Source organism: Trichosurus vulpecula, chromosome 3 (assembly GCF_011100635.1).
Source record: "Trichosurus vulpecula isolate mTriVul1 chromosome 3, mTriVul1.pri, whole genome shotgun sequence".
Taxonomy (NCBI): Eukaryota; Metazoa; Chordata; class Mammalia; order Diprotodontia; family Phalangeridae; genus Trichosurus; species Trichosurus vulpecula.
In genome coordinates this window covers 59,475,447-59,500,686 of record NC_050575.1, presented here as the reverse complement: position 1 = coordinate 59,500,686, position 25,240 = coordinate 59,475,447, and the positions used below count along the sequence as shown (strand labels likewise).

The 25,240-nt window shown below is 44.2% G+C and overlaps 2 protein-coding genes across 5 annotated transcripts in view; one reads left to right on the top strand and one right to left on the bottom strand.

The window, feature by feature from the left end:
- Positions 1 to 881: 881 nt before the first annotated feature.
- CD74 (CD74 molecule) lies at positions 882 to 12,226 on the top strand. The gene is made up of 9 exons (XM_036751282.1): positions 882 to 1,151; positions 6,612 to 6,784; positions 7,117 to 7,196; positions 7,593 to 7,646; positions 8,554 to 8,649; positions 8,941 to 9,034; positions 10,848 to 11,039; positions 11,329 to 11,381; positions 11,559 to 12,226. The coding sequence occupies exons 1-9, from the start codon at positions 1,075 to 1,077 to the stop codon at positions 11,562 to 11,564; spliced, it is 825 nt and encodes a 274-aa protein (XP_036607177.1). The 5' UTR covers positions 882 to 1,074; the 3' UTR covers positions 11,565 to 12,226.
- A 3,240-nt stretch (positions 12,227 to 15,466) lies between these two features.
- The window catches only part of TCOF1 (treacle ribosome biogenesis factor 1), a 79,072-nt gene continuing 69,298 nt past the window's right edge, over positions 15,467 to 25,240 (bottom strand). For 2 of the 4 annotated variants that reach the window (XM_036751265.1, XM_036751264.1), the window contains exons 26-30: positions 23,973 to 24,123; positions 20,593 to 21,210; positions 19,571 to 19,671; positions 17,388 to 17,431; positions 15,467 to 15,945 (exon numbers count right to left, since the gene is read on the bottom strand). In XM_036751265.1, coding sequence (XP_036607160.1) covers positions 17,405 to 17,431; positions 19,571 to 19,671; positions 20,593 to 21,210; positions 23,973 to 24,123 — 897 coding nt within the window. In that variant the 3' untranslated portion in view covers positions 15,467 to 15,945; positions 17,388 to 17,404. Of the gene's footprint in view, positions 15,946 to 17,387; positions 17,432 to 19,570; positions 19,672 to 20,592; positions 21,211 to 23,972; positions 24,184 to 25,240 lie in introns of all 4 variants that reach the window. The other 2 variants (XM_036751263.1, XM_036751266.1) reach the window with 1 other exon arrangement.

The following is a 25,240-nucleotide window of genomic DNA, read 5'->3' as shown; positions in this document are numbered from 1 at the left end:
ACATGGCATGCATAGTAGCAAGAACAGTAGATTTCAAGTTACGGAACCTGGATTCAAATCCTAGCTGTACTATTTACTATCAGGGTTACCCTGGGCCAATCACTGAAACTCTTTAGGACTTAATTTCCTCATCTCTTGTTAGGCTAGATGACTTCTAAGGTCCCTTTTAGCTCTACAGCCATAATCCTATCTGCATGACCCCTTTCCTTCTCTAGGCCTGTTTCTTCCTTTGTAAAATGAGGGGGATGAGCTATATTATCTGCAAGCTTGCTTCATCTCTAAATTCTATCAATTTTTAGAATGCCGGATCTGGAAGGGACCATGAAACATTGACTGTTAGAGTTTAAAAGGTCCATCTAACACAGAACAACAGATATGGAAAGGACCTTAGAGGACAGAGTATCAGAGTTGGAAAAAACCTTGGAACAAAATGTCAGAACTAGAAGAAACTATACAGAAGAATGTCTGTCAGTCAAGTATTTATTAAACATACTTTATGTGCTAAATGTCAGAGATGGAAGAAATCTTAGAAATGCTCTGGGGGAAATCCTTCATTTACAAAGGATACTAAGTTATGGAGACAAGGAATTCATGGTCACATGTTAACCTCTTTCTGTCCCTACCAGAAATTTCAGCGGTGGGAGCCAAAGATATTCCCTTTCCCTGAGTTAGAGCTATGTCTAGAAGCAGGAATAGTCTTGGCTTTTCCTTATCTCTATTTTTCTAATGGTCCAAAGAGCTCTCTCTTCATAAAGGTCTGCCTAGAAGCAAGTGATGCTGCCTGCTCAGCCAATGGGATGACAGGACTCCCCACCTGAACTAAGAACTTCCCTTCCTCCTTGTCCACTGAAGTGGGAGAGGGGTGGCAAGAGCTGAGTTGGGTATTTCCAACTTGGACTTTCACTTCTACTAATTGGGTGGGTTGGCCTTCCCTCTGAACGAATCAAATTCCTCTTCAGCATCAATTTCAAGGGCTGGTCTGGCTGTAGCAGGGTCAGAGAACCCAGCAGAACAGAGCAAGTCAGACTAGCAGCAGCTGAAATCTCTGTGAGGGGTAAACCAACTGCAAACACCATGGAGGACCAGCGAGACCTCATCTCCAACCATGAGCAGCAGCCCATGCTGGGAGGAAACGCAGGAGGACAACAACGGTACAGAAATTTAAAAAAGAAAAGAAAACAATCTTTCTCTATAGAATCTCAGAGTAGGAAGGGATGTAGGAAATGTCCAACCTGAAATGTCTATATGTTTGTATAGCTAGCTATATGGAGGGGGAGGGGGGAGGGAGGGAAAGAGAGAATTAATTTTCTCCTAATCAATGGGAGTTCAAGGGACCAGAGCCAGTTAAAAGGATATGAGGTGCTCTCAATTGGGACTCAAAACAGATGATTTTCTGTTAAGGTTTTCTCCTCCCCTTCCTCTTTTCAGAGTCACTTATTACTTATTTCCTTGTCTCAGAAACAGTTTGGGTTGGTGGGACATAAGGACCATAGATTTAGAGCTGGAGAGGGCCTGGGCACTTGGCTAGCTTGATCCCTTCACTCTACAGGTGAGGTAGTGAGTAGCAGAACCCGGGCTCACATGGTCGCCCTTCCACTCCTTTGTTAGAAGTGCACCATTACTGAATGTGCCTGGGTGTAAAGCCCATAGTGCGCATTTCTAATAGCAATTTAAGGTTCATAAAGTGCTTTCTTCACAACTATTCCGTGAGGCAGGGGATATAAGCGTTACTCTTACTTTACAGGTTTCTAGAAGGGAAAGCTCCTCTTTACCCATTAATACTTCCATCTTGCGTCTAACTCCATTCTGAATCTCAGGGGACTCCCCACCTCTTACCCCCAACCCTGACTCCCTCAGTGTTTTCTTGGCCCAAACCCTGGGGACCTGATATTTATCTGGGGACTTTCTTTTAGGATGCTCCTTAATGTGGCTTCCCAAGGGAGGAATGTGCTTTCTCCCTCCCCCACCAAAAAAAAAATTCCATTTCTAATAGTCCAGCCAGCACCTTCCTCTTCCCTCTTCACTGCCTTCTGTTGCCGAGAATCCTCAAGCCAAGCTCTGCTGTGGGGCATCCCCCTCTTAATTCTGACTATAATCCTCAGGTCATTGTATCTTGGCCTCTTTCATTCTTCTAATCCCACAAAAGTACTGTTGCTCTTTTCGGGAGACAGATAAAAGGAACAGAATCCCCACCCTCATTCCCCCGCTCACAAACCAGCATTTTTACACAGTGACCCCCAAATAATCTCTGTTTCTGTGGTAGTCAATCAGAAACGTTGATAGGCATGACGTCATCTGTAGCCAGGCAGATGGGGGTTTTGAAGACACCAAAAGAGTTGGCGTGCTTGGGAAGCTCAGAATATTGAGTTTGCATGAAGTAACCAGATAGTCTGCTAAAGTCACGCAAGTCCCCCATGATTTTGAGCCAGGATGCAGAAAGGAAGATCGCTAGCCACGGTCACCAGGGTGACTCCTCGAGTCTCTTCCAGGCTCAACATATGACCACTTTCCTCCTATCTGTGTGCAGCCTCGAACCATCCTCACGTATCTTTAATCTACCAACTGCTAAAGCTTTTTTTTTTTCAACAAGATAAGGGATAAATGAGGGGTGTATACATTTGTTTTTGTTCTATGAAGAAGAAAAATTGAAAAACAAATTTCTATTGTTTTTTTTAACCACATAAATGTTTGCCTAAAGAAGGGAATAGGTTACATAGCATTTAGAAAAAAAAAAAAACCCACCCGCATCTTACTTTACTTTAAAAAACGACGGAACTAGAGCTATGAGGGTCTTTGGACATCATAATTTCACTTTTTCAGAAGGGAAACTGAGACCCAGAGAGGAGAAAGGATGGGATTACTTAGGTCTGCTGATTCCCTGGCCTGAGCTCAGAACTAATTATAATGCGAGGACTCAGATTCACCTACATATTAATTATAATGTGATCTATATTCAGTATTATAAATTAATGTGCAGAGAAGACGTTGCACATTCTTTTTAGAAAAAAATTTTTAACTTAAAATGCAGGTTTGCTTTATATTCTAAGATCATTTGTGAAATCAGGAGCCTTTCAGAAATGGTTCTACCAGCAATTTATGACGTCAGTAACCAATCTAATGCTCATTGGTTATTGGGTTCAGCGGTCTGGGTTTCCTTTTTTGGGAGGTGGGGGTGGGGTTGGTGGGGCGTGGGGGAGGGTTTGAAAGACAGCCAGGGACCAAGAATGGGGGGCGCGGGGCGGGGGGCGGGGTGGACAAAGGAAGGAAGCTGGATTAGAAGTCAAGCTAGAAACATCTTCCTTGCCTCTCAAGAGATTGTGTTCAGAGCCTATGCAGGTGGATAGAAGGTCAAGTTAGGTGACGTTGTACACCCTTACCAACACATATTTTGCAAAAAAAAAATTAAGTTAAAAAAAAGTTTTACTAGGTGATAGGAAGGATAGTTTACATTCTGCTCAGGTCCTAGTGAGGAAAATAGCCTGACTAGAAGGGAAGAAGCATGTAAAGGATTTGGGGGAGATACCCATGGAAACCAGAATTTAGGGGGCCTTGTATAGTGGGACCGTGTTTAGATTTGGATCAAAAGACCATAGCTTTAGAGCTGGGAGGTAACTTACAGGTCATGTATAGCATCCTCATTCTACAGATAAGGAAACAGGCCCAGAGAGGTTCAGTGATTTGGCCAGAGCGCCAAAGGGAAGTCAGTGGTGGGGCCAGGATTCAGATCCAAGCCATCTGATGCCAAATTGTATACTTCCCACCTCATCTTGTTTGAAATAAATTAGTCAGTAGTTCAACTAGGACTGGGGGAGAGAGGGAGAACAGTGGCAATCTTGTTGATGGAACTCACCTAGGCAAAGAAGTAAGACATTTGCCCCCAGTTTAAAGGTACCCCTGGGAGCCTATTCATTCCCTCAGCCTCACCCAAATTCACTGAATGAATAGTGACTGATTTTTCTCTAGTTTGGTTCCTTCCCTTCCTCCATTACAAGGCTTGTTTCTCCCCCTTCAAATCCCCTTTAAAATGAATACCTTGAGGCCGGACAGCTGCCCATAAATTAGTCCGGTAGACAAATCAGAACAAGATTTGACTCATGATGTCATGGGTTGCTAGGTAAACAGGTTTTCTGAGAAGTTCCCATCCAGGGATGCTGCCAGAGTAAACTTTGTACTGGGTCCTCTAGGGGGAGACCTGGAGCTGGATAACCTTGGAACCTGGTCAAGCTGAGGACCAGGGTGAGGCTGGGCTGCTCAGAAGCCTAAGGCATGATATCCACAATCCAAGGCATGTGTAGGACTCACAAAGGCCCATAAGATTTGGACTTGGGGCCTTAGAGATCTAGGGTCACAGATTTAGAAACAGAATCCAAACCCAATCCAACCTCATTTTGCAGATGGAGAAACGGAAGCTGAATGGTTAACAAAGCAATTATGTAGGAGAGGGGGGATTTGAACCCAAGTCCTCTGATTTGAAATCCTTTGCTATACCGAGGCAAACCATATTTTTTTTTATTGCTAGCAAAAATGAGGGTGAAAGTATGTTTGAATGGAGAAAGAAACATTCACATCCTCCTCCTAGGGATTGGTGGGGTGGTGGAAAGCACAGTATACCATCTAAGATGATTCCCACAAATGCTTTCAGAGGAGAGTGGATGGACTCCTAAGCAGCTCACAAACGTGCATTTACATATACCCACATACATGTGTAGTCCTAGGCCCCCTCACATGAGTTCTAGGTGTTTAAGTGAAACACTTGCTGGCCAGCCAACAACTGACCGTTACTAACAGGCTTGCCTGATGGGAAAGAGAAGAGATTCTGTATCTGGCTTCCTTCCTTTTTTTTTTTAACTCCTGAGTCCTTCCTTTTTTTAACCCTTGAGAAGTTTTGCCCCCCGCCCCATTTTTCCATAAGGTGGATAAAGGGGGCAGCATCCTGCACTCCCAAACTAGACAGTGACCCCAAAATAATCTGAGCGTTTCTGTGGCTTGTCAATCAGAGAATCGGTATAGGTATGATGTCAGCTGTAGCCAGGCAGATGGGGATTTTGAAGAAGCCAAAAGGGTTGGGAAGCTCAGAAGGTTAAGCAGAAGTAACCATGATTTGTAGAAGTGGGGATATTGGCTTTATACTAGCAACAGCATGATTAATAATTAATAATAATTCATAAGACCTCGTAATTTTGAGCCACCTCCAAAAGCAAAAATCTCCATAATATATCCTAAAGAGGTTGGGGAGATATCCCCAGACTAGTTGGAAAGTTGGCCTAAATGACCTGGGAGGTCCTTAAGAGCAAGCACTGGTTTTTGCCTTTCTTCATTTCTTTCATGTCTTGTGAGTAGTAAATGAGTTGACTCTGAAATCCCTCCTCGGTCTGAAGTTTTAGAATTCTGTGCTGACAGAGGGAGGTTGTCTATCTCTATTCCCATCATTTGCCAAATCCTTGCTCCAATGCTTAGGTTCCCTGCTGAATTTCCTACAGTAAAGTTTGCTTTGTTTTATATTTGAGGTGTTTCCAGCTTCTGGGGTGGGGAACCCAGTTCCTTGTTTGTTCAGGGAAGGGTGGACTGTGTGTAGAGCAGTCTTTGGCACTGTCCATAGTTTCAATTCTTATGGCCTTCCTAGCCTTAAGTTGCCAGTGGTTCCTCCTGAGATTGGGTTCCTCCTGCTACTTATCTCCAAGCCTTCCCCCAAATCCAGTCACAGAATGTCAGAGCTGCAAGGTACCTTAGACAACATCAGGTCCAAGAGTTCTTAACCTGGAGTCTGTAAACTCATTTTAAAAAACATAGATGGGTAGATAGATATGATTTAGATAGATAACTATTTCAGTAGAATTGGTTTCTTCTGTAATCCTATATATTTATATTTTATGATTTGAAAAATATTATTCTGAGAAGGTTTTACCAGACTGTCAAAGGGGTCCATGACACAAAAATGGTTAGGGACCTAGATCTAGTCCCACCTTCTACAGGAAGTCTTCCCCAACCCTTCTTAATTCCAGTGCCTTACCTCTATTAATTATTTCCTAATTATCCTGTATTTATTTGTTTGCATGTTGTCTCCCTCATTAGATTGTAATCTTCTTGAGGGCAGGAACTATCTTTTGCCTCTTTCCTCTTTCCTCCTTTGAGCACTTCAGTTCCTCACAGAGCTGTCTCCCCCTCCCCATACTTCTCCTTTCTAAGTATCGTAGGCTCTTCTCCAGCCCTCCCCTCTCCATTTCCTTCCCTTTTCTCATTAACTTGGATACCTCTACCTTCTCCTTTGAAGAGGGTAGAATTCCCCCTTTCATCTCTGTACTCTGCCTTGCCTCCTCCTCTCTTCTCACTCTGCTAGACAGGGTTTATCCTTTCTTCACCTGGCCGAGTGACTGAGAAGAGAATGGTCTACAGAAGTAAAAGACCCCCGTCCATATTCTAGGATGGCCACCTAGGACCTTAAGATCAGATAATCACGACATGTCTGGATGAGGTCACCCTTTTCACACTGAAGAGGATGAAACAAGCCTTGAGGTGACAGGACTAGATTCCCGCATTCAGGGTTGTGCTCTCCTGCTTGATCTCTTCCCTAATCCCTTCCTCCTCGTTCGGCATCCCCTCTGTCCTACCAGGTCCTGCAACCAGGGAGCCTTCTACACTGGTTTCTCCGTGCTGATGGCCCTGCTCATTGCTGGACAAGGTGCGACCATCTACTTTGTGTACCAGCAGCAGGGGAGGTTGGACAAGCTTACTGTCACTTCCCAGAACCTACAGCTTGAATCTCTGAAGATGAAGCTCCCTAAGCGTGAGTCTGCTTTTCTTCCTTCCCTCTCCCCTGCACCCTTACCGTAAATAGCTTAGGGCAGGGGTGGGGAACCTGCGGCCTCAAGGCCACGTGTGGCCAAGATTCAGCCAAAGGGCCACACTTGAGGACCTGGAGGGCCACATGTGGCCTCGAGGCTGCAGGTTCCCCACCCCTGGCTTAGGGAAATGAATGCAAAGTCATGAACAGAGAAAAGCACCCTCCTGTGAGGTTGGGACCTGAGTACTTTCTGGGACTGCCAAACTCCATTTCCCGACCCTACCTAGGACTTGGAGCCCCTTCCTAGGACTCAAGTCTCTCTCTTCCTCTTGCAGCCTCCATTCCAGTGAACAAACTTCGAATGGCTACACCCCTGCTCATGAGGGAGCTGGAGCCCGAGAGCCTCCCACCTATGGTAAGGCCCTCACATTGCTCCCAGTCTCCCACCCCCACCACCTCCCCTTGGAGGAAAGATTTGATCAGATGAATTGATGGTGAAGAGGCTGGATCAACGAGGATTTGGGGGCTGGGATGGGGGAAGGGTTAGGGAGGTTACAATTACTATCTGATTATTGTGGGAATGCCTGAGTGGGGGTGGGAGGAGGGTCCAAGGAGACTGAGACCTAGCACCTATCCAGAGGACTGTCCCAAGGGACATTTAACAGGCTCCATTGCCTTTAGTGGTGAGAAGGGGGAGGCTACTGTTTCTCCTTCCAACTTTTGGCAGACCCCCAGGAGTCAGAACAATCTCCAAGCAGTTTCTCAGTTCCTCCTTATTCCTAGACTTACTGCTTTTCCTTTTCTATTACAGGATTTGACCAAGATTGGAAATAATACCAAGGACCAAGTGAAGTACCTGTTACTGGTAGGAGATCCATTATCAGCCCATCTTTTACTCCTACTTATGAAGGCACAGTACCCAGGCTGGGGGCCTAGTTCCATTCCTCCCTATGAGGACTGACCTTCTCATCCCCAAATTCCATTATTCACTCCTCTTTTGTGGATCACTTTGAGTATCAGGGGTTTATACTTTACTCCAGTGTGGATCAGGTCTTCCTGCACTGGAGGAGAGAAGTCAAGTGAATAAGAATTTATTAAGTGCCTGCTGTATGCACTGTGCTAAATGCTAGGGGTACAAAGAAATGCAAAATCAGTTCCTGCCCTCAAGCAGTTCACAGTCTAACGGGGAGTACAATGTGCAAACAACTATATACAAATAAGACATGTACAGTACAAACTGGGAGATAATCACAAAAGAAAGAAGGGGACTTTGACAGCCTTCTTGTATGTGGGATTTTAGCTGACCCTTGAAGGAAGCTGGGAAAGCCAGGAGGTGAAGGTGTGGAAGGAGAGAGTTCCAAGCATGGGGTGAAGCTAACGAAAATTTGTGGAATCAAGAGCTGAGAGTATCATGCTTAAGGAATTGCAAGAAGGCTAGGGTACTTGTGGGAGAGTAAAGCCCCAAAAGACTGAAGAGGTAGGAAGGGGTCAGGTGTAAAGGGCTTTAAAAGCTACAGGATTTTGTATTTGATCCTGGAAGTAATAGGGAACCATGGGCGTTTATTGGGTAGAGGTGTGACATGGTCAGATCTTCACTTTTGGAAGATCACTTTGGCAGATGGAGGATGGACTGGAGTGGGGAAAGACTTGAGGCAGGGAGACTATGCAGAAGGCCATTTCAATAGTCTAGGCATGAGGCAATGAAGAGAGGAGGGACACTGTCCCCTCTAACCTATTTTTAACCTTCCCTCTGATTTCCTGGCTTCTTGTAGCAGTCTGACCCCAAAAGGTCTTTCCCTGAGCTGACCAAGAGCTTTCAGGAGAACATGAAACATCTCAAGAAAAACATGGAGACCAGGAGCTGGAAGGTGAGGGATCCCCTATCCTGTCACTTCAGAACTACGGCTGGGGAGTGGGGAGAAGGTACCTGGAGAGAAATTCAGCTTTATACAGGGCTAAACCAGACCATGGAGGATTTCTTTCCACCACCCAGAAAGAAATGATTTCCCTGTCCTCTGATCAAATCCCTGCTCCACCTCCCACCCTCAATTCCAGCCAGCACTCTCTCCACCTTCCCCTTGAGGTAGGATTGCATGATATAAGGGGCTTTTGAATCTCTGAGTGGAACTGAAAGGTGGTTCTCCCTCTCCACATCCCAGGATTTTGAGAACTGGATGCAACAGTGGCTTCTGTTTGAGATGAGCAAGCCCAACGAAAACAAACCTGAAGAAAAAACTGAGTCTTCTCAGAAAGGTATTAAGAGGAAAGAGGTTGAGGGAATCCTAGCAAGAAACCTCTGGGAGCTTCTTCTAACATCCTCAGTTAGAACTGCACATACACCCCATTCCCTTCCTTGCCCCCCAGTTCCCAATATACACATTTAACAAGTGAATTCTTCCCAGCCCATGGACTCAGTTATTAAGATAGTGGGAGGACTGAGAGGTAAATGGGGTTTCCCTTACAGTATAGTGAGGGATGGGTGGGGGGAGATCCCACATATTTCCACCAACTTGTTAATTGTTCAGTTGACTGAGCTTTTCCCCTGATTCCATGCTTACAACTCTAACATTCTTCAGTTCTCCTGGTTCATGTGGCTACAGCACTTGGCAATTTAGAGACCACTTTGCTCACCATTTCATGAGGTAGTAGGGGGTGTAAGCATTACTGTCACTCCAATTCAGGCCATAGAATTTTGGAGTTTGAAGGGGTCTCAGAAGTCTGATCCATGTCCGAAGAGGAATTTCTTTCACAACATCCTTGATAATTGGCCATCCGGTCTTCTCTTAAAAGATGTCCAGTGAAGAACTCACTACCTTTAGTTCTAATTTCCCATCCCTTCTACATCCGAAAGGAGGCCTTCTGATTCCGAGTCTAGGGGTCTATTACATGCAGGTGTTAGGTCTGTTTAATTGAACTCAGTCATTATTAAATGCCTACTATGTGCAATGTCCTATGCTGTAACCTGGGGATATGAAGAAAGCAAGGTAGTCTATTGCCAGGCTGGTTCTTCTATGGCCTTTTCCTTTCTGGGTTTTGGGTTCTGTTCTGTAAAACAGGGAGACTTAATCACCATCATGACATTGAAAAGTAAGGGGTTATAAAATGAAGAAATTGGACTATCACAGGAAATCAGAGAGTTGGAGGGGACCTTGGAAGCCCTGTACAGTGTAAGAAGCCGCTCTACAAATTTCCCCGCAAATGATCATCCATTCTTTTCTTGAAGATCTCTAGTAAGGGGGAACCCACTATCACCAGACAGTCCATTCCACTTTTGGAAAGATAACTGGTAGTTTTCCCAACACTTGACTCTTAGCAACTTCCATCTTTACTCTTATGTTCTTTGGAGCCAAGCAGAAAGTCTAATTCGTCTTTCATATCACAACTCTCCACCAAGGATATCACTGTTATGGACGTAGTTGAGCGTCAATACATTACCAAGAGATGAGAAAGCAGGCACGTGGGTCTTTGTCACTTGAGTATATGTTTCCCTGTTTTATGCTTCACTTGATGTTTACAGTCATTGAACACTCTTAAAACACAGGCACCTTTTTGGGAGATGAGCCTCTAAGGATGTTTTTTGCTCTGCTGGCTAGACTATCGTAGAACATGATGGCCTCTTGAGTCTCTGTTCTGCTCTGTTGGTTGTGTAGCTGAAGATGTGGTCTGCTCTGGAGAATCAAATGCATTTTCTCTATTCAGATTTATATCAAGTATACTTGGTGGGGACCATTTTGTAGAGATGATCAGGCTGGAGGCACTTTCTGGTCCCTTTCAGGTCTGCAATCCTATTATTTCCAGAGAAGAGTTAGAGTTCAAAATCCTACCACTCACCTTCTCTTTCTGTAGTCACTGGGCTGCTCTTAGCCTATTTCCTCATCCATGTAATAGATGCCAATTAGATCCTAGTCTGGAAGGTTCTGGGCAATCATAATCTGGGCTCTGCTTAGTGAATGCATCACGTGGCCCTAGTGAGAAGCTTAATCTCCAGTCTGTAGAACTTGAGGCAGGGGCCCTATGTGGGCACTTGAGCTAGCTCACCGTGTGTCTCCCAAACCTATTGCTTCAGTTCTGACCAAGTGCCAGCTTGAGGCGAGCCGTGTTCCTCCCGTCCACCCGGGCATGTTCTGCCCCAAGTGCGACGAGAATGGCAACTATGAGCCTCTTCAGTGCCATGGCAGCACTGGCTTTTGCTGGTGTGTCTACCCCAATGGCACCGAGGTCCCCCACACCAAGAGCCATCATCGCCGTAACTGCAGTGGTAAGCATATAGTATGGGGGTAGGAGGTCCCCTTAAACATACCACCATTGCATGGCCAATCTTGTCTTTTTAATTCACACCCACACTCACTCTCTCTTTTGTTCCCCTGTCCATCCATCTATCTAGCACTCATTACTATGCCCAGTCCTGATGGACGCAGGCATGGAACTACCACAGGTTTGAGGATCTTTTTTTTATCCCCTGGGTTCCCTTGACCTCCTTTAGGGTAGGGTGAAGGTCTATTCCTATTCTGGGTCAGTAAGGAACAAGTTGCTTGCTCTAATTTCAGGTCCCTTGGAAGGTGAGGAGCTGTTTTCCTCTGGACTGGGTCTTCCTAAGCAGGTAGGTTAGGGGACAAAGGCTGGTGTCCTCAGACTCCTGCGAAGTTGTCCCTGACCCCAAACAACCAGACTGATCAAGAGGGGGAGAAAGTGGAGGGTACTCACTAGGGGTGGGGGGAGGTGGGGCTTTCCTGGATACTTGTGAGGCCTTAACATTTCACCTCTTTCTTTCCCTCAGCAATGATCTAAGAGAAATAAGAAATGCAACAGCTAATCAAACAGTTCCAGACCTACAAACAGCACGGCTGCCGCTTCAATGCTCTGATTAGTTTACCCAACCCCAGGACCCACCAATCTGTCGATCCTTTCCTTGTCTTCCCTGGCCCCTTTTTGTCAGAAACCCCAAATCCCACTTTCTCTGGGGCCCAGGTTAGATCCTCAACTTGGTACTCAAGATTGAACCACCAGCCTATGAACAAGGGGCAGGGTTGGGACAACCAACCTGCTCCCTTGACTCATGATGAAGTGAATCCTCCCTCTCCCCGCCAGCCCTCCAGAGCAGGTACCAAACAATCTACATTTTGGGTTTTGGGGAGATGTAATCAAGTCAAACAGATCAACTTCCCTTCTCCAACCCAAGACCCTTCATTCCACATCCTACTCCTGTTTTTCTGTAGCAGTACACAGCAACGCCAAGCTTCTTAATCACATTAACTGGGGAAAGGTTGGGAAGGGGGTGGGGGTGTGTGGGCAAATTTCTGTCCTTTTTCTTGAGTATTTCTGTCTGGCTTATGGCTCTCCCTCACCCTAGCATCCTCCAAGTAAGAAGCTATCTTTATTTGCTATCTCATTTGCTTGTAAGAAACAGAAGTTTCACGTTAAATAAAACAAGGTAGGAAATGGAAATGGTGTCATGTTTCTCTTAGATTCACCCTAAAACACAAGAGCTGAGAGGGACCTTAGAAAATGCCTCGTTTAAGGGCTCTTAACCTGGAGGAAGGGGATCTATGAACTTGCTTTCTAAAATATTTTTATAATTATTTCAAAACAATTGGTTCCCCTTGTAATTTTATAAATTAAAAAAAAAAACATTCCAAAAGAGTGTCCCTAAGTCTTCACTGGCCTACCAAAAAGATCCATGACAGAACACAGAAAAGCTAGGTGGCACACTAGATAGTGCTGGACCTGAAGTCAGGAAGACCTGAATTCAAATATGACCGCAATCAATCGGCAAACAATTATTAAGCACCTACTATGTGCCAGGGGCCATGCTGAGAACTAAGGATATGAAGAGGCAAAAGACACAACCTGACCTCAAGGAGCTCCCAGTCCAAGGGGGGAGACAACATGCAAACTAACAAACATATACAAACAAGCTATATACAGGATAAATGAACATAAGGAAATTAAGAGGGGTTGGGGAAGGCTTCCTTAGAAGGTGGGATTTTGGTTAAGACTTCAAGGACTCCTGAGAGGTCAGTATTCAGAGCAAAGGAGGGAGAGCATTCCAGGTATGGGGAACAGCTAAAGAAAAGGTCAGGAGATGGAGTGTCTTGTTTGAGGCCAGTGTCACTGGATCAAAAAGGACAAGCTGGGGAGTAAGGTATAAACGGCAGCCTGGAAAGGCTTGGTTATGAAGGGCTTTGAATGTCAGGCAGAGGATTTTGTATTTGATCCTGGAGGTCACAGGGAGCCACTGGATTTTACTGAATAGGGTGGTGAGAGGGTAGGATCTGCCAGATCATTTTAGTGGTTGAATGGAGGAAGGATTGGAAGAGGGCAGACCCACCAGCAAACTATTGCGATAGTCCAGGCATGAGGTGATAAGGGCCTGCATGAAGGTGGTGGTAGTGTCAGGGGACAGAAGGGGGGTGTATTTGGGAGATGTTGCAGAGGTGAGATCGGAGACTCTCATCAATGAGTCACTTCAATTCTGCCTGCCTCAGTCTCCTTACTTGTAAAATGGGGATAACAGCAGCTTCTACTTCCCAGGATTGTTGTGAGGACAAAATGAAATATTTGTAAAGCACTTTGCCACCTTCAAAGTACCATGTAAATGCTAGCTACTGTTGTTATTATCAAGAATTCCCATTTTACAGATGGGGACGGAGGTCCAGAGAGGGGAGATGACCTACCTAGCTCATGGCCACCGAGGTCAACAGAGAAGAAGAAACTGGAACCTGGGTCTCTTGGTTCCTAGTTAAAGTTTCTTTTTCTTAAGGAAGGAAATATGCTTAACAAAAAGGTTCTTTCGTGTTTTTTTTTAATACTTTAAACTTTGCAATATGATTTACATGTATTACTTAATTTGAGCCTCACAACAATTTTGGCAAAAGTAGGTACCATTGAATATTATTCCTTTCTTACAGATGAGAAAACTGAGGCTCAGAGGTTATGGATCTTGCCCAGGGTCACACAGATAATGTCAGAGTTGGGATTATTTTTTTCCCCTAATTCAGTTTAATTTTCAGGTCCTCACTTGTTATCCCTTCCTTCCACATACATGCCCACTGAGAAAGCAAGAAAAAAATTCCTGTTACAAACGCACTTAGTCCTCACCACCACCTTTCAGAATCCCTGGATTTAAACTGGGCTCAACTCAAGCACCATCTTCTAGGTGAAGTCTTCCCGTCTCCTTTCCTTCTATTGCAGTACTAGCGCCTTTCCTTCTAAATTATCTTCCTTCTATTTTATAGGTAGGTCTATATGTACACAGTGTAGATGATAAGCTTCTCTTGGCAGCCTCCTTACCTGGCATAAAGCAGTCACTTAAGGGATGCTTCTTGATAAAGCCAGAAAAAAAATGGAGAAATCTTATTTTGACTCAGGGGATGAATTCCATCACCTTGATGAAATTAATCCCCAAGAAAGGCAGCTGATAGAGACACTCAGCCTCCATTTCTGGACATTGACAAAAGAGGGTGATGACAAATTCAAGTGCTAGAGTCTTTCCACAGTGGAATTGAGAAACGTGGGTTCTTAGTCTGGGCTCCTCAATTCGTTAGCTGTGTGACCCTGGCCAGGTCACTTCCCTCTGTGGGCTTCTCCTTCTGACAAGGCAAAGATGAACAATCCTTACCTGTCTCCCTCACAAGCAAGGAAAGACCACAGCTTGTGTCAATCCCCCTAGTCCTGAGAACATGCAAGACAATACTGGATATTTTTAGTATCTGTACTACAGGGTCTCATTAAATTTCAGGGCTGGGAGAGCAGCCAGGCCAATGAGTCCCTCAGCAGGAATCTCCTCTGTAATGTCCCCCCAAAATGGACAAACAGCAACGAGGGGCTCCCTTTCTCTCAAGGCAGCTCAATGAGCTTTTGAACAATTCCAAATATATACTAACTTTTCCTCTTAAAGTAAAAAATAAACCTGCATCACTGGAATGTTTTCCCACTGGTCCCTGTTCTCTCCTCTAGGGTCAAACGAAACAAGTTTAGCTCCTCTTGGAGATGAAAGAAAAGCCGTCCGATTCTCTAAAAGCAGCTGTGAAGGTTTGCCTGAAGTCCTCTCTTTTAGGTTAAACACTCCCATGTTTCTTTCATTCACTCTCATCCCCAACCCAGGCTGGCTGCTCTCTTGCCAACGTCCTTCCTCAGAAGGGACAGGATCTGCTCAGTGCTGTGGGAGCGAGGGTGGAGATGATCACCTCTTCTGCTCCGGGACTAGGTTTCCATCAGGCATTTTTCATATTCACTTTGCGGTCACAGACAGAATCCAGTATTTCTTATGTGAACTGCCGAAAGGCACCATGGCATGGTGGCAGAGTGGTGGGCCTAGAGTCAGAAGACCTTGGCTCAAATTCAGTGGCTGCAGGCAGACTCAGTTTCCTTATGGTAAATAGAGACAATAAGCTCTGTGGTACCTGCTTCAAGGGGTTGTGAAACTCAGCTGGGATAAATTTCTGTAAAGTGCTTTGCAGGCTTTAGATATCTATGTAAATATTGGCCACTGTCATCTTGTGAAAAAAAAAAAAGATGGTGCTACCTTAAATGCAAGCACTCCTTTCTCCTGGCCAGGATGTGAGTGTTTAACAACCAGTCTGGGCCAGAACACCACCCCGCCCCCGTCGTCCCCCGCCCGCCGCCCCCCCCCCCCCCCCCCCCGCCCCCGCCCAATCCACACACAGCAGTCAGAGACTCTTCCATACCAATCTTTTAATTTGCAGAGTTCCTTATAAACAAGTTAGGTAAAAAGTTAACAGACACAGGAAAATCAATTAAAGGTAGCCACTTGCTTAAAACTGAGACTCCATCAGAATGAACTCTGTCTGTCCTCGGCGATGACAGCGGTGGCAAAGGACAGCTAAGCAAAGTGGGCAAGGAAAGGTTCTGAAGCCAAGGAGTACCAAAGGCCTTTAGAAATAGGAGTGTCAGTGGGAGAAGGGGAAGAGTCTCTCTTTTAAAAAATACTGTACATATATACACATATATATAAATATTAGGCATAATCTCTATGGAGATCACTCAATTCATTAGGGCCACGTTCAAGAGCGGTGTGCTCTCTCTCGTTACCCTAGTGTGCTCCTGCTGGATCCACTGGCTCATAGGTCACGCTGGGATTTGGTTGGGTTCTTTCCCCCAAGTGAGAGGTTGACACAGACATTCAAGACTTGGCTAGAGAAATCCTAGAGGAAAGAAAACACATAATATTTTCTAGCTTTTGTATTCTTAAAAACAAAACAAAACAGAGGAAAAACTGAGCTTATCCCACTGTGGCTAAAAAAAATGGGGGTGGGACAGCTTAGCTCAGCTAATTTTCTGTTTTTATTCCTTATCTTTAAACCCATATCCACAAACCCTGACCTAGACCTCTTCCCCTTGCCTTTCCCAATCTTCATCCATGAGGTACTCCTTGTTGTTACAGGGAAGAACGATCCACCAGAAAGCAAGAGCAAGAACCCAAATGGCTAAAATGATACTTGCTGCAAAGGAAAATGACGTTATCTAGCTGTCCAGTGGCAATCAGAACCAACAGCCTTGAATGGTCTGTTCCTCTCTATTATCTGAGAGAAAAACAGTATCTCCAATTGCTGGTACAGATCAGGAATTCAAAAAGAATAAAAATACATCTCTGATGGGCAAATAGCCAAAAGATTATGGACAATTTTCCAAAGAGGAAACACAAATGGTAAATAAACATTTGGGGAATATATAAAAAAAAATAAAAGAAATGTGAATTAAAACAACTTTGAGGTGCTATATAGCACCCATGTAACACTAATTGGCACAATTAATTAAAAAATCTCAATGCTGGCACGGCCATGGAAAAACAGCTTATGGTCGCATTTGCTGGTAAACAGCAAATCACGAAAACCTTTCTAGAAATCACTCTGGCGACAAACGATAAAGGTTACAGAAGCAACCAAACTCTTTGACCCAATGCTCCCACTACTGGGACCATATCCTTGGTTATCAATAAGAAAAAAAGGGGTCAAAGATATATGTGACATCAGTTTATAACTGAAAAAAAAAAAATGGAAACGACCTGAATGCTCAACAAGTGAGCAACAGCTAAAGAAATTATGGTGTGAATTGTGGTGAGTTTAATATAATGAAATATGACAATGAGCTCAGATTCATGAAGAAATCAGGGAAGACTTTTATGAAGTGATGCGAAGCAAAGAAGGCAGAACAGAACTCACACCAACCACAAGTGAATCCAAGGTGATAAAAAAAGGTCGAGGAGATTCCGGAGGAAGTAACCCACAAGTTGTCCCTTACATGTGATGTATAAAAATGCATTGATTCGGGGGTAAACAGTGGGCTTAATGTTTAAACACACAAGAAAGCAGAGTAAACTTCCAGGTCCACTCTGCTGCTGGCCAGAGCTTAGGACCTCTGCTGGGCCTCTTTCTAGGACACTCCAAAGGCTCAAGGGACTGTGGATCCGGGATCATAACACATAGACTAGGAAGTACAGAGAGAAACCCAGTGCCTGAGAAGAAGCATTTTTTGAGGAGGGCAGAGAAAAAGCTACTTTCCACTCAGTGACACCCAGTGCTTGCAGAGTGTGTGCGCTTAGGGTTATCCCAACCAGAGTACATAGGACAGGACGACCATTTATTACCTGCTGCTTAATGCTTCTCAGTCTATTTGTTTAACTTTATTTTTCTGCAGAGGAAAAAAAAAAAGAGAGAAGTGTATGAAAGTCATGAAGGCTGTGGGGCAGGTTTTCTATCAAATCTAGGTGAGGATGACAGTGCCATCTAAGGTGGATGAAATAAGTGCCGGAGAGAGAATCCAGACACAACAGACCAAGGCAGGCATACAAGCCATCCCTTGAGCCTTCCTGAAGATGATGATGCCTTTGGAGGGTGCGGCGACACCTGGGTCCTCAGTCTTTTCTGGATGCTGTCACCTAGGACCTGCTCCCTACCATACATGCACTGCCAGTACAAATTCAGGACCCTCAGAAAAGTACCAGGAGCGGAGAGGGAATGAGCGAGGGTCAATCGAACACAGTAAGCATTTACTAAATGCCTATTATGTACAAGGTACAGGGACTGGACCTGCGATTTTCATTGATACAGAGAAAACTGCCACTGCTAATTTATGTTGGCACCTTCTCTAAATCTTTACACTCTTATAGAGTTCCCTGGAGCAACGGCATCAGACTCAAACTGAAACGGGGGACGCTACGCTGAACATAATGATCCCTGCCGGCCGTATGTTGATTTAGAAAACCACGTACCTATTAACATCATCTATGTTCTACTGTATTTTTATTAATATTTCCCAATTACATTTTAACACGGCTCTACCACAATACGGAAGCTAGGTGGTATAGTGGATAGAGGCTGGGCTTGGAGTCAGGAAGGCTTGGCTTCCTGAGTTCAAATCTCACCTCAGACATTTACTAGCTGTGTGACCCTGTTTGCCTCATTTTTCTCATCTGTAAAATGAGCTAGAGAAGGAAATGGCAAACCATCTTTGCCAAGAAAACCCCAAATGGGGTCACAAAGAATCAGATACAACTGAAACAACTGAATAGCAACAACCATGACTCTACCACCCTTGGGAGTACTGAGGATCACACAAGCAGTAGGTATCAGAGATGAGAGGTGAACCTAATCTTCCTGGCTTCAACAGAAGTTAAAATGAGACAGTCCCTGCTTTTATACCGTATATATTATTTATATATTATTATAAATATGTACATATGTATGTGTGTATACACACACACAAATTAATATATATTATATATTATTATGATGATATATATTGCACACTATTTACTGCCTTCTGGTAACAGCGGTGGCAGCAAATACATGAAAATCTTCAATAACTGGCTAAAACAGAATTCAGACCAGAAGGTTTGGACAGGCTCCATGACCCTGTGAAAGAGTCCCTGAATTTAGGTTCAAGTATTGGTGCCATCCCTTATCAGCTATGAGGTCTTGAATAAATCATATTATCCCATAAAATAGGGAGAAACATGATATTTTGCACATTTAAAAACATCATTGTGAGAAGGGATTCATGGGTGTCATCAGATTGCCCAAGGGATCCAGGACAAGAACAAAGTGAAGAAACCCCGGCGTATTGGAAGGTATACTGGAATCTGGGGCCAGGAGACCTAGATGTGAGCCCTGCCTCTAACATTTACTCTATGTGTGACCTGAGACAAGTTGTTTTCCCTCTCTGGGCTTGTTTTCTAACCTGTGAAATGGGGACACTGTTGCTGGTATGCTCTGTACCTCGTAAGATCAGTACAAAGAAAAGCCATGTTAAACCTTGGAGTATCATGTGTGTGTGAGCTATTATTATCAAAATAACAGCAGCGCTGGAAGGAGTTTCCTTCCTGGAAATTACCTAAGCCAATGAAATCATGGGTCTAGTCCAAAAAGATATAATATTAAAACAGGGATAATGATATTGTACCAAGGATCTCATAGGGGCATTGTGAGAGCTCAATGAGATAATAGGTGTAAAGAAATGCCACCTATAATTACCAGCCGAGCATAGCCAAACGCCACACCTGTATTTTCCCGCTAACAGAGCTAAAAATGAATGTGGAATGTGAATGGAGTGTGGTGAGGACGGTGTGGGGTAGTGTGAACAGAGCTGGAGTCTGGGCGACCTTGGTTCACATCCTAGTTCTATTATTTACTGCCTGTGTGATGACCCTAGTCAAACCACTCCACCTGAATCACCTCCATCCCCCATTCTGTAAGTTAACAAGGGGGAGTCTTAGGGCTGAGTTTCATGGCCCACTTATTCATCACTCTCCTGCTCGATAGCACAGTTTACCTTTTTCTTCTCTTTCTGGAGGGATACTGAGGCAGGGTCAGGATTTTGGGAAATGGACTTCTTTTTCTTCTTCTTATCCTTTTTGTCCTTGTCCTTCTTCTCTAGAAGTGGGAGAAGAGAAATGACTCCCATGACTAACGGATATCAGAACTGTCCCTGGAACTTACAGGGTGGGGGTATGGGGAGGCAAGAAGGGACCTGGGATGCCAGAGATTTCAAGAACACACAAGGGTGAGGGGGCTTTGGGATTCAATCTGGAATCCACACATAACTTTCCACATTGTGTGGCTACTCAGACACCAAGGAGAAGCAGGGGAAGGCTTCCGGAATTGTGTAGTAGGAAGAGACACTGGACTAAGACGTGAGAGATCTTGGGGCAGCTAGGTGGCGAGGTGAGTAGAGCACCGGCCCTGGAGTCAGGAGGACCTGAGTTCAAATCCGGCCTCAGACACTTGACTCACTTACTAGCTGTGTGACCTTGGGCAAGTCACTTAACCCCAATTGCCTTCCCTTCTCCCCTCCAAAAAAAAAAAATAAGAGAGCTGATATATGTAGTGTTGATCAAGTCACATCTGCTCTCCAGATCAGGAAAAAAGTGAGGCTAGACTATATGGCATGAAAAGGGCCCTCCATTTCTGAAAACCCGCACAGGTGTAGGTCTGACTAAAAACTGACAGAAGCAGACACTCTCCCCCTGACTTCTTCTCAAATCAGTGAAGTTCAAAGATCTACTATATGGCTCATCTGGAGGTCTGCATAGTATTTTTTACAAAAGTTGGTATGGAATGAGTGGACATGACCTTGGCCACACTCTACTATAAGATAAGGGCAATCTGGCGCCAAGGACATGAGCAATGTCACGTCTGCCAGTCCTTGGGGATGCCCATCATTTGGACGCCACCATCAGTGGCTTCCCTTGAGAAATCTGGGGACTTCTCTGACTCTTGACAGGGAACACTAGGCTCTACGCTCCCACAGGGTCCTGGAAGATAGACTTTAGATGCTGCATATAAGACACTTACTCTTGTCAGATTTCTTTTTTTGTTTCTTCTCCTTTTTGGTCTTGGTGTCTAGTGTTTCTCCACTTTCTCCCACTATGCCTGTAATGTTTCCTTCAGGCTTCTCTTTGTTCTTCTTGGAGCTATGGGCTGCCTTTGGCTTCTTTCCTTTAGCATCACCACTCCCTTTCTCTTTTTTCCCCACCTTGTGAGTTTCAGTGGTCTTTTCTTGCAACGTCTCCCCTTCCTTAGGGACTTCACCCATCAACTTCTTCTTCTTGCTCTTGGGGGCTTTAGCAACAGGGCTGTCCTCTGTCAGTTTTCGTTTTGATTTTGGCTTCTTGCTCCCCTTGCCTGACTTTTGAGAGTCAGGACTTTTTTTCTTCTTCTCTAGATGTGATGGGTCACTGAGCGTTCCCATTCCAGAGGCCCTGGAGTTGAGGGATGTATTGTTAAGCTCTGAGTTCTCATTAACACTTATCTGGAGTTGAATTAGAGAAGGGAGGTTGGAAGGATCCATAGATTTTACGGGACTCTGACTGTTGATCCCATGTTTGGATGAGGTAGGTTTACAATTGACTGTGTCTGGACTGAACTTCTTAATCGCCTGATGCCTAGAGACTGAGGTCTTCAACTCTTTCCCTGGAGATCAGGAAAAAAAAATGGTTTCATGGACTCTGGGATAAGACACTCTATGCTCTGCAAGTCAAGAGTCACACATAACACCCAATCAAGACTGAGGAAGTTCACCAGAATTATTTAATATTCTATCGGAAATCCTAGCTACAGCAATAGGACAAGAAAAAGAAAGTGAAGGAATAAAAATAGGCAAAAAGGAAACAAAACCATCATTCTCTGCAGATGATAAGATGGTGTACTAAGAGAACCCTAGAGAATCAACTAAAAAACTAATTGAAATGATTAATAACTCTAGTAAAGTTTGCAGGTTCTAAAATAACTCACATAAATCAGTAACATTTCAATATATTACCAACAAAACCCAGCAGGAAGAGTTAGAAAGAGAAATTCCATTTAAAATAACTGCAGGCATTATAAAACACTCAGGAGGCTACCTGCCAAGACAAACCCAGGGATCATATGAACACAATTACAAAATACTTCTCACGCAAATAAGACAGATCTAAACAACTGGGGAAATATTAATTGTTCATGAGACTGATCCAATAAAATGAAATGACCATTCTACCTAGATTAATTTACTTATTCACTGCCACACCAATCAGAGCACCAAAAATTATTTTGTAGAGCTGGAAAAAAAATTTCATCTGGAAGAACAAAAACAAAAGGTGAAGAATGTCAAGGGAGTCAATGAAAAAAAAAAGTGAAGGAAAGTGGCCTCATAAAAGCAGATTTCAAACTATATTACAAAGCGGTAATCATCACAACAATCTGGTACTGGCTAAGAGAGTGGTGGATCGGTGGAATAAATTTGTGCTACAAGAAACGACAAGTTGGATGGTTTCAGAAAAAAAACTGGGAAGATGAGCTGATGCAAAGTGAAGTCAGGAGAACATTGTATACAGTAATAGCAGTACTGCAAGGATGATTGATCAATTGTGAAAGACTTAGCTACTCTGATCAATACAATGGTCCAAAACAATTCCAAAGGATCAATGATGAAAAGGATGAAAAATGTTATCCACCTCCAGAGGAAGAACTGACAAACTTGAGTGCAGATTAAAGCACACTTTTTTCATTTTTTTTACGTTTCTTGCTTTTTAACAGTATGGCTAATACGGAAATATATTTTACATGACTCCACACGTGTAACTGATATCATATTGCTTGCATTCTCAATGAGTAAGAGAGAGGGAGACAATGGGGAACTCAAAATTTTAAAAAATGAATGTCAAAAACAATTAAACAAACAGATAAATAAAAGAGGTAAGTTCCTTGTGAGCAGGCACTGTTTCATTCTTTGTACTTGTATGCCCAGCAACAGTGCCTGGCAAAATAGCAGGTGCTTAACAAATGCTCACAGACTGACAATAAAAATCCTAATAGGGATAAAGACTGGACCTGTAATTTCATGGGTGTGGACCTATGTCATTTTATAGGAAAACTCTCAGATGAGGGAGCTCCTCCTATCATTTTAAGATGGTTACCTTTTCTGCAACTCATAGTGTTAGAGTTGCTTAGAACAGTATGAGGTTAAATGTCTTGTCTAAGGTCACAGAGCTAATAATATGCGTCAGACCCAGGGCTTGATTTTTCTGGCTTCAAGGTCAGCTCCCTGCCCACTATGCCATGTTCCCCCTTTAATCACACAAAGGAGAATGCACAGACCTCAGGAGGTGTCTACCAGCTCAATATAACTTCAAAGGTGTAATACACAAGAATGTGTGTCTAAAACAAATGTCTCCTTTTTAAGATTTTATTTCAGGAGACTGCTGGTGAAAGTAAAAGGACCCCTAATTTCCCCACCTCACCCTCCCCATCCCACAGGGAGCAAGGACTGTCTCCTGTAGCTGAGATTTAAGGGTGAGTCCTGGGAATCTCACTGCTGTCTTGTGCTCACACTAAGGAAACTAAAGATACCCAGGATGATCTTTCACTCCTGGCTTTGTGAAGGACTGTTAACCGATTCAGCTCTCTTACACGGTCCGTTCCCTAAAAGAGATAAGAGTAGCAGTGCCTTTCTAGAGACATCTACTTTTCCTGGAACTAGGGAAAAAAAAGAAAAGACAGGATTCATCTCTTGCATTTCTAATTTCATGGACTAAACACGTAAGATCCCTTAGAGGGACACAAAAGAGATGGGACCAATTATGGTCTGCCATCTGAATCCCAAATTAACTCTCATAAACAGTCCAGGGACGATGCGTATGCAAATTTTGCCTAAGCAGAGCAAGAGAGACCAGTCTCACAATCACTAGCAATGATGAATTCTAAACCCTGCAAATGTGTGTGTGCACATGCAAGGACATATGGACACCCCTTACAATTGTTTCCAGTACGTACAATTACTGCCAGCTGATCTTAGGGTGGTAGGATGCCTTTCCTATGCCTGCTAGAGTATTTCTGAGTAATCTCTGAGGAAAATGTAATGAAAGCCTCTACGCTAGGCCTGCACAACCTGTGGCCCACCAAAAGATTTCCTCTACAATACAAAAGATGTTTTCCTCTACATTTTTTGCAGGCTGCTCAAAATCCTTTGGAATGCCACAAGTGGCCCCCAAGCTGTAAACGGCCCATGGGCAGCAGGTTGTGCAAGCCTGCCCTGCACTAACGTGGGGACATAGTTACCCCATATTCAAGCTGCTATTTCACACTGACATTATTAAGCCCCTAGTTGCTAGGAATTCCAGGAAAGGGGGTTCAGGCTAATGAGTTTGGTTTCTCCCCCAAAGTCTTCTCTCCTCTAGCACAGACTCTCTACTTACCAGTTTGGGGAGGCTGCTCTACCGATTCTGTCTCGCACTCGGCCTCAGAATCACTGCTGTCACTCTGAGGATCTCCTTTGGAAGACGCTGGCAGGGCTGGGCCTGCAGAGGCAAGTGCTGCAAGTCTTTGCTTGGGAGGTGACTTCTGTGGCTGAGGGTTGATGGACACAGGGAGAGATGAACTGGGAAATGCATAAGCTGAAAGAATAGACTGACAAGATGCATTATGTTACACAAGAGATCAGAGTGGGGTCAAGGTTGCTATCAGAATTCACAGTGTTGGTGCTCTGCCCACCGCCTGGTACCAGGATCACAGGAGACACAGAGCTGGACTTCAGAGATGGGATACTTCCATTTCTTCATATTAAAGATTAGGAAACCACATCTCAGAGAAGGGGGGGTGACCTGCCCAAGTTTACAAAGGTAGAGAATAGCAAAGCCAGTACCCAAACCCATGTTCTCTGACTCCAAATCCATTATATGAAAGTTGCCTTCTCCTTCTAGTTTTCCTAAGTGAGGGGCAGGGCCTTCTCTTGCAGTCTCTGCTGCTGCTTAGTTGTGCGCGACATTTTGTGACTCCATTTGGGGTATTCTTGGAAAATACACTGGAGTGGTTTGCCATTTCCTTCTCCAGCTCACTTTACAGATGAGGAAACTGAGGCAAACAGGCTAGTGAATGTCTGAGGCCAGATTTGAAATCAGGAAGCTGAGTCTTTGTACTCAAAATAAGTCTTGGGTTGAACAGACTGTACAGAGGACACAAGCATCATCACTCAAGCTGAAAAGCCCTTAGTTTATAATAGATAAAAGGTCAAAGGTGCGGTGGTACATGCCTATGATCTCTGCTACCGAGACAGGCTGAGGCTGGTACGTCTATTGAGCTCAGAGGTTCTGAGCTGTGGGAGGGCTAAAGCCAAACTGGGCTCCGCACCAAGTCTATCAGCACCAACTTGGGGTCGCTAAGCCGCTCACAGAGGAAAGAGCTGGTCCAGGTCAGAAATGAAGCTAGTCCAAGCTTCTGCGCTGACCAGCAGTGGGATCAGGTTCTTAAGTGGCCTGGACAGAGTGGGAGGCCCGGCGTCAAGAAGCATAATAGTGACAGTAATGATAAATACAAAAGCCCCTACGACATATAAGAATAGCTCTCAAAAGACAACATGCAAATTATCAACAACCACGAGAAAAATGTTCCAAATCACTAATAATAAGAAATATGCAAATTGAAACCACACCGAGGTATCACTTCACATGAATCAAAAGAGGAAAGA